The sequence below is a fragment of the Eumetopias jubatus genome, unplaced genomic scaffold (genome assembly GCF_037043125.1).
Source record: "Eumetopias jubatus isolate StellerSeaLion01/CBP00866 unplaced genomic scaffold, mEumJub1_p1.0 scaffold_3, whole genome shotgun sequence".
NCBI lineage: Eukaryota > Metazoa > Chordata > Mammalia > Carnivora > Otariidae > Eumetopias > Eumetopias jubatus.
The window spans coordinates 179,369,817-179,387,126 of record NW_028274809.1 but is presented as its reverse complement, the minus strand read 5'-3'; the positions used below and the strand labels follow the sequence as shown (position 1 = coordinate 179,387,126).

The window sequence follows — 17,310 nt, the reverse complement described above, 5'->3', positions numbered from 1 at the left end:
TTAGCTCCATATTCTCTTGTCTGTTATTGTGGAATAAGCTCCTGCATTTATATGTGAATCAGGTACATTGGGCACGTGCCAGAAATCAAAGCAAAGCCACGCTGTGGTGAATAGCCTTGTACAAACAATCTTTCCTTTTTGCTAATAGATTCCTAGTAGTGGGATGGGTGGGTCCAATGGTGAATGCGTAGATGGTTTGGCGATATCCCTTTACACCACTCTTCTCCAGAGGAGCTGTACCATTTTGCACTCCTACCAGTGTGTAAGATGGGCCTCTTTGCTCATGGCTTTGCCAACGGAGCGCATTGTTGAACTTTTGAAGTTTTGGGGTACATTATACAAAATTTTGTCTCTTACTGCTTTCCTTTTTTCCCCCTTTCCCTTCTCAGAACGAGAATACACAGGTTGCTGTGCCAGAGGAGAGTCGTTCAGAAGGGAAAGTTGGTCTTAAGGCCTACAAGAATTACCTAACAGCCGGTGCTCACTGGTTGGTCATCGTGTTCCTCATTCTACTGAACATCATAGCGCAGGTAAATAAGGGCATTTATTTTGTTTTGTGGCCTCAGCTTGATGTTTACAGTACTGCTTTCCCTCTATGTATTTATTACCGTATTTTGCAGTCTCCTTGGATTTGCATTGAAACGTGGTATCTTGGGGGACAAAGAAACTGAGGTTTACTGATGTAGCGTGTACATGACAGAGAGCTTCTAGAAAAAAAAAAAAAAGATGTTCTTTAAAGATTTTAATGTATCGCCGAGATAGTTTGTGTCACTCAACACACTTACTTGATGTGTTGTGACTTGGGATGTTGGGCTTGGCATAGACCAGAGCTGGAAGAACCGTGTCCGTTTTCCAGAGCCTTTCGATGGTCCGTTTGGGTGAGTGAGAGTGTCGAGGTGCTAAGTGATGTGTGATCTTTTTGCCTCCCTGTTCTAGGTTGCCTACATTCTTCAGGACTGGTGGCTCTCCTATTGGTGAGTTGTTTCCGGTCTGATGCAAGGGGCCACCAAATCAACAGTCAGCCTCTTTCCCCCGGAGTCAGGTGGAGGCGGGTTTATTCAGCCTCCTGTTCTAATCCTCCCTTACTTTCCCCAAAGAGAAAGAAAAACTAAAGTTCTTGCTGGTGGAGTATGACCCTCCCGCAGTCTCTCCCCGTGTCGGAACCCCGGACAGTTTTGAGAACTGAAAGTTGAATATTTATAAGGTAGATGTACCCGAGGCCCTGCGTGCTGGGAATCCTTTTCCAGCATAAATCATGTCTCCCAAATTCAGGCTAATTTTATTTTTTCTTTTTGTACTTATCTAAATTCCATCTATAGTTGAAAAAAAAATTTTTTTTCCCCATTTTCCACAGGGCAAGTGAACAAAGTGCCCTGAATGTCACGGTAAATGGAAAAGAAAATGTCACTGAGAAGCTCGATCTTGCCTGGTACTTAGGAATTTATTCAGGTAAAGTTTAATCATTCGGTTTATTATCCGGGAGTCTGAGGTGCTTACAATGAGCCTGTGTGAGTAACTAGGGCTTCCAGGAGTAATTCAGTAATGTCTTAACAGATTAAGAGTCTGAGTCGCATTTACTCTGTGAATTAATTAGAATAATTATTTTTAAAATCTACTAGAAGAAAGAGGTTGAATGAAGACTCTTAATTTGCTCTGTACTGGATTTTGGAAGTTAAACCAGGATTGAGCGTTCAGAAAATCAGCCACTGGAAATTTGTGGCTATTGTCTATTCTAATAGGTTGCTTTAGCTAAATCTTATATCATTATTTGGATGGGCAAGGGGATTAGAAACGGATCCCCACCCTGTGGTTCGGATTGTTCCAATTCTGTCTGAATAAACCCCTGGCTTTTATTGAACTTGGATGAAATCCTCTGGCAGCAAGGTTCCCCCACATAAAAGCATTATGCCCTCGCAGGTATGCAAAGCTCCCTTCCCCACACTGCTCATCTCTTGGGCTTCACTAATTACTTAAGAGAGAAGCTAAGCAGGGAAAAATCTAGTGTCTGGGAATTAGGATTCTTTCTCTTTCTTACCTTGAGATCACAATGTTATCGCGTCCCCAACTGTGTGATTAATTTAACATTTGGCTTGCCAGACTAATATTAACACAGCGCTCTGTTTTCACAAGAGTGCTTAGAATATATGTGGCATCACATAGTTTTTAAAGGAAAGCTTCATCTAAAATTTTAAGTATTCTCACCGGAAATGCTCATACAGGCTTTCTGCAAAGATAGAGCAAGTGATCTTTGTGAAAACCTACTCACTGAAATTTGGCATTTATTTCGTGGATCACTTGCTAAGAAACCTGAACACCTGAGCCGTTTACCTTCCACACTGGTGGGCCATGAGAAGCCCGGAGGAAGAAAGGAGCAGTTTTACTGCACTTTAAAGTGGGATGGGGGGAGGGGGGCTCAGGAAAATGCCTATGGACAGAGTTCAGGCATTTGAGCAGCTTTGAATGTTTAAACAACAGTGAGGTGTCCTCTGAAGGGGAAAAATGCACTTGATGGGGTCTTTATCACAGAAGTTACCCCTAGTCTGTTTAGCATTGGGAGTTCAGGAGATAGGTACTGATTTATGTCCTTAATAAAAGTCTATAATTTAAATGATTACATTCATTTAAAAATGCTTTGTGTTTTTGTATGAAGCACTTGGGGTGAGAGATTAGTGGCTCACGGAGATTATTTCACGCAAACCCAGATTTTGTATTTTCTTGCAATTCAGTTGAGAGATTTTCTACTTGCCACTCAATATGGTATTTTCATATTCTTTAAAAGCCACCTGGGTATTTTCTACAAAGAAATGGTACATCATTTCCCCCTGTGCCCTGTTAACTCACATGCCCGCGTCCGAGCGTACCACGGTTTTAGATTGTGAGATGTGTAAGTAGTAAAACTTGAAATACAGAGAAGGGAAGATCAACTAGTTTTTATAGTTCTCTCTTTTTCTTCTGAGTTATTAATAGAACTTGTCATTGAATTAGGAAAGCCTAGCATGAAATTGTAGTTTACACCTGATTTTTTTTTTTTACATATAGTATCTCTTTAATGAGAGAAAAAGAAATTCTATTCTTCTTTATAAATGTATCTTACAAATGCATCGAACTCTTAGAGAATCCACGGTGTTTTATGGAATAAAATACAAAGTATCCCTCTAACGTGCCCGACATGCTTTGGCATCGCTGAAGAAAGGACATGTTCTCTGAGCGATGTTTCTTTCTTTCAGGTTTAACTGTGGCTACTGTCCTTTTTGGCACAGCGAGATCTCTGTTTGTATTCTACGTCCTCGTTCATTCTTCACAAACTTTGCACAACAAGATGTTTGAGTCCATTTTGAGAGCTCCAGTGTTGTTCTTTGATAGAAACCCAATAGGTAAGTCAGACACCAAGTTTTCTCAGTCAGTCGGCCTTGTTGACACAGTAAGTGTCTGATCACATTTCAGCATTTGGAAACGGAGGAGAGGCTTGGGAAAAATGGCTATTTCTGTTGATTCCTGTTCTACAAAAAGCTCCACTGATGGTTAGCTCCTACCAGACAAAATCTGACTATGGGGTGGGGGGCATAGAAGCTTCTATTATAGTGTTTGTGTCTGTGGAAAATAAATGAGTGTTCACTTTGCACATAGATCTGCAAGAGTAAGTTCTTGCCATGAGTGCACCTGGAGGTGCCTCCAGCCTGAGGCCTTTGACCTGTTTTGCTTCTGAAGGCAGCCCCCTGACCTGGGTCCCTAAGAAGAGTCAGTCCATCAACACCTGTTCCCACTGTTCAGGCTTTGTTTCTACAGGAGATAATTGACAGGACTTGTCCAGGCAGGGAGATGGGCTGGCTGTTAACTAGCTGCGTGACCCAGGCCAAAGGGTGTCGATGCTACCGGGCAGGCAAATCTCAAAGCAGGATGTTGTCGTGGTTAACAGCGTGGACTGTGGATCCAGCTGCTTGGGTTCAGACCTGGTGCTAGCTACTAATTGTAATAGCTGGTTATGGTTCTATTAATCCTCAGGTGCTAGTTACTTAATTTCTCTGTGTCTTAAAGTTCTTATCTGTGAAATGAGGATGATATATACTCCTCCCTTAGCAAGATATTGGGAGAATAAGGGGCACCTAGGTGGCTCAGTCGGTTAAGCGCCTGCCTTCGGCTCAGGTCATGATCTCAGGGTCCTGGGATCGAGCCCCACATTGGGCTCCCTGCTCAGCGGGGAGCCTGCTTCTCTCTCTCTCTCTCTCTGACAAATAAATAAAATCTTTAAAAAAAAAAAACAAAAGATATTGTGGGAATAAAGCAGATCAGTACATTCACAGGGCTAGGAACAGCGCTCAGCGCCCGGTCTGCACCTACAGTTTCTTAGCCACAGTGGGCTGGAACTTCCTCACCTGGGAACTGGAAGGAAGAGCTGCCCTACCTGCTTCACAAGGCTGTCGTGAGGGTTAAATAAGACTGTTCAGGAAAGTACTTTGTGCATTTCATTCCACATGTTTGTTTAACTCAGGCCCTGTGCAGAGCACAGGAATGGTGACCTACAGAGGCCCCCACGAGTCTGCAGTCTTGTTGCAGCTGTAGTCAGAAAGGGATTGGGGACCCTATGTATCTGACGGCCAGGAAGTCGCTCCACTTTGCCAGTTAATTTGAAAGCTGCAGTCATAGAGTTTGGAGCAGTAAGTGGGACTGCATTTCTGTTATCACAGCCTCTGAAAGGCTCTTCCCGTTCAAGACCTGTAGGCTTCTCCACATGCTGATTTATTTATTATTCAAGGATTTGGGATCAGTCTAAATCTTCAGGGTCGATAATCTTCGAGTAGCACACTACTGTTTGTCTTGCCTGCCCCCTCCCACGTCTGTTAGCCGGGCTTTCGTCCTTCAAGAAAATAGAAGCCCAAGTAAGGGCACAAAAGATCGGCCTAGGTTGCCCAGAATGTTTAGGGGCCCTGAATTCTTTACTCTTTTTGGTGGTAGATTAAAAATATATATTTTTTTAATGAAAAATATTTTATGTGGTAGATTTTACCATTGGGTTAAAATTTTTGCAGTTTTTAAACCACTGGGAAGAATAAGCGAAAGACTTGAATTATGGTTCCTAGTAGACATCATTGATTGCATGTATGTACTTTAATGGTTGTATAATATTAAAAAACAACTCCCCGCTAGAGCTGAGGGGCGGATACCCTCAATTGTTAAGTTCTGTTAAATAGCCACATGAAGTGGATACAAGTGCCCGGTGTGATGTTGCACCCCCCTGAGTTATAGAGTGTCTCCGAGCAGCATGGAGAGATCAGGAAGCACATCGTTCTCTTCTCAGTAATTTGTCATTCAGAGCACCCTCTCAGGGAGAAGTCAGTCCATTTCCTATGATCCTGACAGCGTCCTGGAATTTGGAAAAGAGAGGGTACAGGGGTAGTTTCCAGCCAGTGAGACTCGGGGTGGTGACTGGGGCTGCTGGCACCATAGCCTCGTGTGGATTTGCAGGTGTGCTGCTGGCATTCCCTTTCATGGTCACCTTCAGTTCCCACTTGTGCCAGAATATTCTCAGTGACCCTGATCCGGATTGTGGAAATGTCTTTTTACATTTGTTCACGGGTGCTCCCACCCCTGATGTGCTGCCTCCCTCCCATGCCTCTCCCATCTTGTTCATCAGTGGGAGATCCTTCGAATTTATGCAGAGAACTGAGCCTTCAGTGAAGGGCCCTGAAACTCTGGCTGCCCCGTCAACGTCCCAGGCTCACTGACTTGGATTTAGGGAGAAAGATAAGGTGAACCTGCACAGTGCATGTTTCTGCTTGGTAGCCATGTGTCTCAAACAACACCCCAGAGCTCTGATTTTTAACAAGGTTCCATCTCTCCAAGCTATCCACGACTTCAGTTTCTCTCCATTTTGGACCTTTGTATGGTTGCATGAAGTTTACTTAGCTATTTTGGTTCTATAATGCACCATCTTATTACCCTCTGATTTTTCATAAACCAATCAATCTTCAGCTGTTTGGGTAAAATCTGAATCAGCTAGTGTGTCGTCTCAGAATGGCAAAAGCTAGTTTTCTTCTTTTTCCCTTCCTTCCTCTATTTTTACCCTTCCCTCCTCTGTGGATTTTGATAATGGTATCGTGTGTGTGTTAAAGAGCCTCACGTTTTCAGCTGTCCCAGCATTTCGCACACATTCTGCTTGCACCTTGCGTTGAGTGCCTTTGTGGATGTGGTCTGCGTCCCTGTGCTGTATGCAGCACCTGTCTCTTCCCTGATCAACATTTGTCTTCCACCATCTCCGTTGTCAGATCTTAATATGTAGGTAACACAAATCCCAGGTCAAAAGGAAATCATTCAGAAATTAAGAGAGAATTTCTGTATTCCCTGTAAACCATGTTTTCCTTGGATGGGGTGCATTCATTTTATTTTCTATGTCTGGCACAAGAGGGCAGCATGATCTACATTATTTCAGGAATATAATGTAAGGGCGCCTTATAGCAAAAACCTGTTTTATTTTGTTACTTTTTTTTTAATTTAAAGCTTAGAAATTCCATTTTTTATAGCTAGAGTCTGTATTTTGTACTGTTGATACAGAGTTTTAAAACCGCGGTTGTAATTTATTATGTTTGAGACATTGAACTCTTGAATAATGAATTTCAGTGTTGTCCCAGAATACCTGGCATTTCAAACAAGGTCACTTGGATTTCTTAACTGACAACTTCTCGCCTAGTGACCGGAAGAGGCAGCCGCTGACCTCTTGACTGGATATATATTCAAATTCCTTAAGGATAGAATACGGTGGCTCGTATGACATCAGTTTAGGGAGAAATAGGTTTCAGACAGTTTCTTCAGTTTCCGTCCACGCCAGCAGAGTCTGTAGAGACATTCTAGTCTTGTCAAGTCTCTAGAATTTCACCCTTCATTTTGGAGACGAGATGCGTCGAGAGCTGTCCTGGTTCTTCATGCCTAGAAACGGTGACATAACACTTGGCTGAGTGCATCGACCGCAGTGGATTCCAAATAAATATTTGTTTGCTTCCCGTTTGTTAATTTGGCTTTAAGAAAGTGAGCCACTGGGGTCGGTAGATGTTGGTGTTTGTTTATTCTCTCAGGGAAGTGCAGAGTTAATATTGGGTTGTGGACAGTGTGCTCATTTTACTTTTTTTAAGATTTTTATTTATTCACTTGTCAGAGAGAGAGAGCACAAGCAGGGGGAGCAGCAGAGGCAGAGGGAGAGGCACGCTCCTCACTGAGCAGGGAGCCCGATGCGGGGCTCGATCCCAGGACTCTGGGATCATGACCTGAGCCAAAGGCAGCCGCTTAACGACTGAGCCACCCAGGCGCCCCCAGTGTGCTCATTTTACATGACCGGTTTTTCTGCAGCGGTGTGTGTGTTCCCTTGTTTATATGTCCAGTCTCTGAAGAGTACAAACATATATCCTTTTTTCCCCCCTTACAGATTAAGTTAGGGCTAAAGTAGTACAAAAGGAGAAAAATAAATGTAGTAACTTCTTCTTTGGCCAATTTTATTCTCCTGGTGGGAGGTGCCTGCACCCAGGAACGTATGGAACGTGAATAGTGGCATAGTGAATAGTGAGAGACCTATTTGTGTGTCCTCCTAATCCAAAATCTAGGTTGCCCAAAGGATTAAGGTTTCTAATTTGAGTGGGAAATGAGGCTCTGGAGATGCTTTCACAAATCTAAGCTATCCTGAGTTTTGGGATATGCATGGGTGGGAGTTGAGCGTTGGGGAGAGGTGGGTGACGGAGGTTTGAACGATTGTTTTGTTTCTTGAAACTGGAAAGGGACACATTAGCATCCACTATAAGCTGCTAATAAATAACTCGAGGCAAAGTGAAAAGTGAACTGAAAGCAGCATGGTGAGCTTATACCAGAAAAACTGTCTTGCCGGACTCTTTATAAAATCAGTTGTCAACATTCTTGCTCTAAGAGTCCTCGGTAGAGAAGCAAGGTAATTGTAGGGATACCTCTCTGTTTATTCCGTTCAAATGACCACTGGAGTTAGTGCTAAGTGCATATTTTTAACAAGTATAATATTTCAGCACTGTCAAAATTACGTTGACGATAATAGGCCTGTTAAATTATAGCTCTATAAGTTAGGAGGGAAGATGGCTGTGCTTAGCACACATTAATCTATGCCTGTTCACACAAGTGATTCTGCTGAGCAGGTAGCATGTTAGAACAAGAAATACTGGTCCTAAAACCTCTGATTTATGGTAGGTGTTGTTTTGACACAGCATCGAGACGATTTACAAGGCAAGGCTTCGCGTTAAAATATTTCACTGGTGTCATCATTCGTCACCGACATAAATATTCAGTAGTGATGCTGGAAAATTGGTAATGTGCCCATTCATGCCAAATCACTGGCTGTGTTTCCTTTCAAGTCAGATCTGTTGTGGATATGGTTAAAAGAAACTATGGTTTTTCTTCCTTGAGAGCAGATGAGCTGTAAGAAATTGAGAGTAAGAATAACACCTATCCTGACAGCTTTCATGTACTCATCTTGCCTAGGTTGCTTTTAATTCTGGCTTAAGTCCTACAGGCTTGCCTTTTTTTTTTTTTTCTTTCCTTGCTTGGTGCACATTGTAAAGAACATATTTATATGTACATTAGTTGAAGAGGCTTTTTGTGTTCAAAGGAAGAAGTTAGTCATCATCAGAAAAGCTTTGTTGCAAAACAGAAACACACATTTCCCCTTTCTTTTTTTTTCCTTGTTCATAATAACAAATGCAAGTGACTATAAAAGGAATAACACAAAAGATTGCATCAATCATAATAATTCTCAATAGCCGTATAAATATTATTTTTTTCAGGTTTGAATGAAACAGCTAATAGTTTTGAAGTAGGTGTGGTAATTAAATCCTGTCGGGTTGTCACATATTAAAAATCATGTTTTTTCACATAGCAATGGTTATATGTACTTAAACTCTTATCAGGGTGATATTAAGTCATATTTTATGGGAGTTGCTTATTTACTGCTAATAGTGTCATAAAAGCCTTTGTTAGGAGTTTAAATAGTTACACAGTTACATATATTTGATTATTGTTATTTTGTCAGTAATCTCTGTAAAGGTGATTATTATAGCTCTTGTCCACAGCTGGTAAATATTGCACCATTTTGATATACATTTTTTATCTATTAGAATGTTCTGATTACTCTCTATTCCTGTTTTTTTTCCTCCATAATAATCATACATGGAAATACAGCTTAGTAACAGAGAAAGCACTGTTTGTGGTTGTCCAATAAAATGTTAAAAAGATAAGATTTGGGAAGCTTGTACCTTGTTCAAAGTGGTAATCATGTAATATCTCAGGAATTTGTGAGTATGACATTTTACTTGTGTTCTTTTATTTCCCAGTAGAGTACATATTAAGGGATATGTATATCATAATATAGAAATTCTCCACTCTATATTTGTGCAATGATATTAATACTCCCAAACTCCTCAGTTTTCATTAATTTCATATTTGTGTTGCCTCAGTTTTCAGCTGGCTTGGAGCTAGTCAGTCTTTGGTACTCACGACTTTCCTAGTGTATCCCAATTTCACGTGTTAGTATGCTTAGTACTTTGGCATTACCTTAGGGGTGTGTGATTTATCGTAATTCAAATACTGTTATTTAAAGTACCCCCCCACCCCAATCACAGGCACGCGACAACTTCAACTTTGTGGTTCTTTGTGACAAGTCAGAAAACGCATCAAAGTATCTTTATGACACAGTTTATCACTTTTGTGCAACCATTTCAAGAGAAACTGGAATAGTATTTCTGGGCCAGTTTCAACAGGAATAAATACTGATAAATACATATGAAAGCATAGTGCTCTGATATGAGGTGGGAGTGGGTGGAAATTTGCTGGATCGAAATTCCATATGGTTTTGCTATATATAGTCCATTGATCCCCCTCAACGATTTGACTTCATAGCTCTCCTGTGACACCGTGGGGCTGAACTTTGATTTTCATTTTATGACTGAAATCTTCATCTTCTCTTATCATTTCTTCCCTGCCCCTTTACTTTAAACATTATCATTTATTTTGACATAAAGAAAATGGAGAAAAAAAAAGATGTTTACAACAATGAGCCTGTGACATTTTATTTACATAAAGTTTTAAAATTTGGTTATGTTTTAAATCACATCTTTATAGTACTTGTCCCAATTATGGTTAAATTATAATTTAGGTAATTATGTGTTGACTGCCTGTCTCTTCTCTTAGCCTTGGGGCCCCAGTCCTCATAGAGCCCATCTATTATGTTATTGCAAAAGCCTCTGAACCCAGGATTGGACACTTTGTAGCTGATTAGTATTTGTTGGCAGGATAGAAGAAGGGATGGTTTCAGAAGTGTATTTGCATCTCCCTGTGCCACGCCCTTTAAGAACAATGCAACTTTAGAGTGTTGAAATAGAATTCGAGCCTTTTTGTGTTTACACTCAGTGTTTATATTAACTTGAACCCTTCCCTATTTATTTTCCAAAGTAGAATTTGTAATAGATTATTTATGGTGGACTGTGTTTCTGGGTATGTGATGGCATGAAGAGAAAACCATATACATGATTGGTTCTTTGGAAGTTGTGGTTCATGGAAGTACACCATACAAGGTTCCAACTTCTGTTATCTACCAGTCAAGGAAATGAAATTGCCAAACACCTAATGCATTTGCTTGGGGTTTCGTTGAGCACTGAAGACAAATGTTAGCACTTCAGTATTTAGTACCTGATAGTTTTACTTCATGCATTTTATTTTATTTATTTTTTTAAAATAGATTTTATTTATTTATTTGACAGAGAGAGACAGCGAAGAGAGGGAACACAAGCAGGGGGAGTCGGGGAGGGAGAAGCAGGCTTCCCGCTGGTTGTAGGTTGTGGTCCCAAGCATTGGGACAAAAAGTCCCTATTTTCAAGGCATTTGCAAACTTAAATATTTGCAGACAATGGATTATTTCTAAAACAGCCAATTCCCGCCCCCCCCCCCAAGCTATCCAGTGTCAGTATTCAATGATTCCATATAGGAAAGATACAGATTCAAAGACTGAATACAGTTGTAGAGCAGATAATCTTGATTGACATGTACTCACAAGACACACTTACACACATGGCCCTGTGGTATATTTCTTTTTCATAATCAATTACCTAAGTCATTGGCCTTGATTTCATAAAATTTCCAGCAACTGTTTTCCTGGAACTTCAAGACCAATTGTTTCAAAATGAAATCACACCAGTTGGAGAGAGAGAGGAATTTAGGAAACAAAAGTAAGTGATTTACTTAAAATAATAATCTCTAAGCTTACAGCAAACCCAGCCTGGCTTTTGATGATACTCAAATGCTCTCCTGACCCATCAAGAACCATCTGGGTGCTAGAGCTCATCTCCAGAAAGTGCATGAGAAAGAAGGAAGTCAGCCTTTATTAAGCATCGACACACACTTCTCTTGGGCTTTTAGAAGTGTGTTACTGATGCTTTTTTTTTTTTTAAAGATTTCATTTATTTATTTCATTTATTTCTTTAGAAATAAAGATTTCATTTTATTAAAGATTTCATTTATTTTAGAGAGAGAGAACAAGCAGGGGGAGCAGCAGAGGGGGAGAGAGAGAAGCAGGCTGTCCCCTCTGAGCAGGGAGCCCAATGCGGGGCTCGATCCCAGGAATCTGGGATCATGACCTGAGCTGAAGGCAGATGCTTAACTGACTGAGCCACCCAGGCGCCCCAGAAGCGTGTTACAGGTGCTTTGCCAGTGGATAGAACATAAGCGACGGCAGCTTTCTCCCTGACAGTGTTGTCATGAAATCATCCATGATCTGTTGAGTGTTCTTTTCATTCTTAGTAACCAGGATCAATCTTTTAGAAGTCTCCCCCTCCTTTAGGTGGAAACTCTTTAACATCTAGAAAAAAAAAGACAACAGGCTTCAAAGAACACTTTGAATGGAAGTTTATTAAAACACTGTGGTTAAGTGGAAAGCTATCAGAAAATCAGGTTCTCTGTTCTGGAAATATTTTCCTTTCATTTCTTTTCTGCATTTGCATTTTAATAGATTGTATCACATGGGGAAATGTTTCAACCTCTTGAACACCTGGAAAGTCTATTTTAGACTTGTTATGTGTTTAAAAATCTTTATCCAGACATTATTCCAAATACAGTCATGCTCTTCATGATAGGAACATCCTGCCTCCAGGTCTGCTGTTGGCCGAAAGAGTGCTCTAGAGCCATGTCTTGTTAATACATCAGTAGAAACCAGCGTATCTGCTCTGGTTGATTTTCAGCTTAAGTCCCTGATTTTTAGGATGTTGAAATCAAGAGTTAGTTAACGATTTTGATTTGTCTCTAAATTTTAAGTGGAGGTTTCTGGAAGTATTCTTTTGGTTCAGTGACTGATCTCATTCTTGACCCAGTTTGAGGCATGTAGTCAAAAAGAAATTTTGAGAGTGGTAAGAAAAACAATCCATGTGCTTTTTAAAAAATTTTAATTCCAGTGTAGTTCGCATACAGTGTTATATTAGTTTCAGGTGTACAATATAGTGAGCACCTACCTTTTGTTATGCATCAAGGTATACGAACAGATACTGCAGTGTATGTGGATTTGTCCTTAAATATATATTCTCACACATATAGTTCCATATGCCTAGATCACAGCGGTGCTTTGCGCTGTAAGAATCATGGATTAATTTTTTTCATTACCACTAAATATTTAAAAGTAGATTAAGAAGGAAGTGGTTGCATTCTTGTATATAGTCATTTCTTTTAGAATTTTTCTTCTGTTAGTGTCAGAGTGGCCTGGGCTCATTAAATTTATTTCCTTTGGGGGAACTATAAATTCATTATTTTAACTTTTTGGAGAATAAAATGGCAGAAATTTCTTAAAATTATATGTCATGCTAATATACATCTTCTCTCTATTCTCCCTCTTAGCATAAAAATGAAAAGGGAGGGATGCCTGGGTGGCTCAGTTGGTTGGGCATCTGCCTTCGGCTCAGGTCATGATCCCAGGGTCCTGGGATAGAGTCCTGCATCGGGCTCCTTGCTCAGCAGGAAGCCTGCCTCTCCCTCTGCCTGCCGCTTCTCCTGCTTATGCGGCAAGTCTCTCTCTCTCCCTCTGTCTCTGATAAATAAATAAGATCTTAAAAAAAAAAAATGAAAAGGGAGTCAAACGTTGTTGAAGGAGTTCCACCTGTAAGCTATATTAGAGACAGAAGTATTTGTTGTTGGTGCTAACTTTTCAGTGTTGGTCTTGACATAAGTCCTATATATGAAAGGAAAATAAATGCATATTTCAAGATGATGAGTAATCAGTGTTACTAGAAAATTTTTCTTCCTTGAATTCAAGATTAAATAAATAGTTGTTGACATAAATAGCCAGAGTAATAAAAGGCAACACCTGTGTAATCCAGACAGTGGTTTCTCGTACCATCAGATAAGCTGCTGTTTATTAACGAATTGTCAAGTCTTTAGCCCAGGTAAATAGATTTATCATACATTAGGGAATTCTAAAAATTGAACGAAGAAGCTTTAATTCTTAATGCCAAATGTTCTGACCACTCATGTCTTTTTTCACAAAGGAGACACTACAGGAATGTAATGCTTAATTGAATTGGCCTTCAGATATGTCATCTTGTCTTGGTTCTTGCTCTATCAAAGTAACTAAATTTTTCCTAGATCAGATTAGGGTTTGACATTTTAGGTGGCAAAATGAGTATCTTCTACGTTTTGAATAAACATGGAGTATTTAAAAAAAAAATAGCCCATCTTTTCTCTCCCCTGAATTTTTACATCCTTACATCAAGATCCTCTTGACTGAAGAAGCACAATTGTCTTAAACAGCACCGCTGAAGGTTGGGGTGTGTGTGTGTGAGAGAGAGAGAGAGAGAGAGAGAGAGAGACAACTTTTTAGATTGTTAAACCAGAATAAGGTCCCTATTGTTGGATTCTATTGAAGAGATGTAAAGCTTAACATTTGAAAACCAACCAGCAAATAAAGTGACCTTTGATTTTTTAACGACACCAATTTGAATGGTTTTCTTGTATTTCCCAATAGTGGTTTTGAGCCAACGTATAATTCGGGTTCGATGGTCAGGGAGCAGACTTTGGAATCAGCCTCCCTGAATGTGAATCTTAGCCCTGCCACTGACAAACCTTGGCTGACTTACTTCACCTCTTTCTGCTTCAACTCTGTCTATACAGTGGGGATGGTAATAGGGTAGTAGAACCAAACTTTTTAATGTGAGAACTAAGAGATTTAATAGATGTAAAGCATTGAAAACAGTGCCTGCCATATGGTTGACATTAATTAACTTTTGACTATTTAAGTGACATGTTGACATTTTAGAGGGTTTTTTTTGCTTTTTTTTTTTTTAAACAAAATCCAAATGCGCATGCTAATTTTTATAAAACTGTGGGGATGGGGAATGGGGTGTGTGTTTTCCCAGATGCAAGGAAAAATAGGTAAGTGACCAAAACTAACAAGCTACAAAACAACATGGTTTTTTTTTTTGGTTTTGTGTTTGTTGTTTTTCATTGGGGGCTTAGCTTCATTCCAGAGTTCATTTTAATTTAATTTGGTTTCACAATGAGAGCTCAATTTTGCATATAAATACCAAACATCTGGTTTACTTTTTGTTTAAAAATGATATGGCTGAAGTTTATTACAGAAGTCTATTGTATAATTAAGGAAAGACAGTTTGAAATTTATAAAATAAGTTCTATTTAAATGGAACACTGGAATCTTTCCAGGGAAGTGGGTATACTTCTTGGAAGTAGCAGGAACTTATTATTTTTAAAAATGCTATAACTGGTCAAAATGTAGAACTTCTACGTATTCACCTTTTTCAAAAAGCATGAAAAATGACAAATTTCACAAGTGAAAGTTAAAGTTGACCTAAGGCAGTTTTAGATTGTCAAGCCTTCAAATTTTATTCATGGGATGTTTTTAGAGACATTTTGTGGTTTGTTCACTCCAGTTAATTCCAGGCAATCCTTCTGCATTTCTATCAGATGGACATTCTGATACTTCAAAACTTCTTGCACAAAATATGGTTAAAGTAGCTGGGGAGGAAAATGAGATTCTGGGTTAGTTCTAGATTATATTTTTAAAGCAGTTAAAGGAATAATAAACCCACAGAACAAATACAGCTCTTCTATGTATATTGCCCAATTAGCATTAATAAACTGACAATTTAAATGCCGTAATTTACTAGCTGGTTATAATAATGTTGAGGTATATGAAGAAATACATAGTTTTGGGTGGAGAGAGCCAAGTGAAGATGGAGCACTTAGTGGTTGAACACCTGTCTGCCAGGTAGCTGTGTTAGTAGTTAGGCAGTGAGCGCCTAACTAGTCCTGAGTCTTTGTCTTTATTCAGCCTCCTGATGTCTGAGAGGGCCCTAGGCTCTGAAATTCAATGGGTCTGTTGTCTGCAAAAGTCACTTAGAAACAGTTTGATAAAATAGAAAACCAAAAGAGGTTGTCAAGACTCAGAGGGTTTCTATGACCCTCCATTCCATGCACCCTCCAATGTTTTAAGGGCTCTGTTCCGTGGAAGAGGTGTCGTGTGTTGGCGGTTATAATCCCGTGGCTTATCAAATTGAGGATCAGCCCAAAGTATGATACCTTTGGAATACTTCCCTATGTCTTGTCATTTTATAGCAACATCGTAAATTTATTTGATAGTTTCAACTTCTCAAAATCCTGTCCCTTCCATTGTCTCATTTCATCTTCAGAAGCAGCAAGGCAACGAGGAATCTGCACTCTCTTAAGCTTCTAGAGCTTGTACCCAGCAAATGCATGCTCGTGCTCACCTCCTTGTTCACTCCTCTTGTTATTGTCCTCGTTGGTTATTATGTGGGAACCGTAGAGTTACAGTGCCTGTAATTGAAAATTAAGCACCAGATTGCCCCAAATCATTAATCAGCCTACAGATTATAATCAGCATACAGATTATAACTAAATATTTATTAAACATCTCCATATGCCAGTGTGCTGGGAATTTTGCATAAGGGAACCAGATACTGTATTCTGAATTCTCCATGGGCATTTTCTAAAGCTATGTCATCCGTTCCCTATGCATTATAATATCTTACACAATAATGGTAGCTCTTCAGGTCAAGGTGAAATTGTCTTGCGTATTATTTCCTATGAAATGGATGTGGACATCAAGCTAATCAGAAATTTTTTTAAAATTTCAGAAAATTTGCATGACCTGGACAGTCCATCACATAATACTGGTGTTATGAGGTGTATGCAATCATTGGGTGGGTGTGTGTGTGTGTGTGTGTGTGTGTGTGTGTGTGTGTGTGTGTGTTGATATATAAATTCTAATTTGAGTTACAAATATGAGAGTAAGAAATACTTCAAAATTTGTGGTCTTCACCTTCCTCATTCTGTTGATTCAGCTTTTATATGCTTTTTCTTGCTTTTATCCATTTTCAGGAAGATTTAGCATTTGACAGTGAATTAGTCCAAAATGGGGGGAGGTGGATGTTGGGAAAGTTACTGTTTCTAAAAACCAGATGAGCACTTTAACCTCTTCTCATGGCCCTACATTTTTAAGAGACTTTCACTAATACCTTGTCATGACTTTATGGTTTGTTTTTGTTTTTTTTTCATACAGCATATTGAGTTGATACATTTATATTGCATGATGATTGCTGTTGTGGTATTAGTTAACACTTGTATTATGTCACATGATTATTCTTGTGTCATGAACAATTAAGGTCTAGTCTCTTAGCAATGTTACTGTTTATAATACCCTTTTGTTGTCTGTAATCACTGTACTGTGTATTAGGTCTCTAGGACTCGCAAGTATGTACGCTTAGATCATGCCCCCACCCCTGAACCCTCCCACCTACCATTTTACTCACTGCTTTTATAAGTTCAGTGTTTTTAGATTCCACATCTAAAAGATGTCATACAATATTTGTCTTTCTCTGTCTGGCTTATCCCACTTAGCAAGATGTTCTCAAGTTCCATTCATGTTGTTGGAAATGCAGGATTTCCTTTTTTTTTTTTCATGGCTGAGTAGTATTCCTGTGTGTGTGTGTGTGTGTGTGTGTGTGTGAGAGAGAGAGAGAGAGAGAGAGAGACATCAGCATACATTCATTCATCATCTGTTGAGGGACATTTAGGTTGTTTGGATACTTTGTTGTGAATAAGGCTGTAATCAAAGGAGTGCAGATATCTCTTTGACAGTCTGCTTCATTTCTGTCATAACTTTATAAAGTTTTTATAATTTTATAGCTGATCATATGTTAGGAAAATGTAAGCTCTGACATTTATAGTATTTGGTTTTATAAGAGACAACTTGGGATCATGGGATTGTAGTAGGCCCTTCTTTGCCATTCGGGTCCT

At 39.5% G+C, this 17,310-nt stretch overlaps 1 protein-coding gene across 1 annotated transcript in view; it reads left to right on the top strand.

Annotated features, from left to right (window-relative positions):
* Window positions 1-17,310, top strand: part of ABCC4 (ATP binding cassette subfamily C member 4 (PEL blood group)) — a 246,481-nt gene that overhangs the window by 112,443 nt on the left and 116,728 nt on the right. Inside the window, exons 16-19 of the mRNA XM_028112074.2 lie at window positions 390-530; window positions 937-974; window positions 1,355-1,449; window positions 3,228-3,374. Of these exons, the coding sequence (XP_027967875.1) occupies window positions 390-530; window positions 937-974; window positions 1,355-1,449; window positions 3,228-3,374 (421 nt within the window). The remainder of the gene's footprint in view (window positions 1-389; window positions 531-936; window positions 975-1,354; window positions 1,450-3,227; window positions 3,375-17,310) is intronic.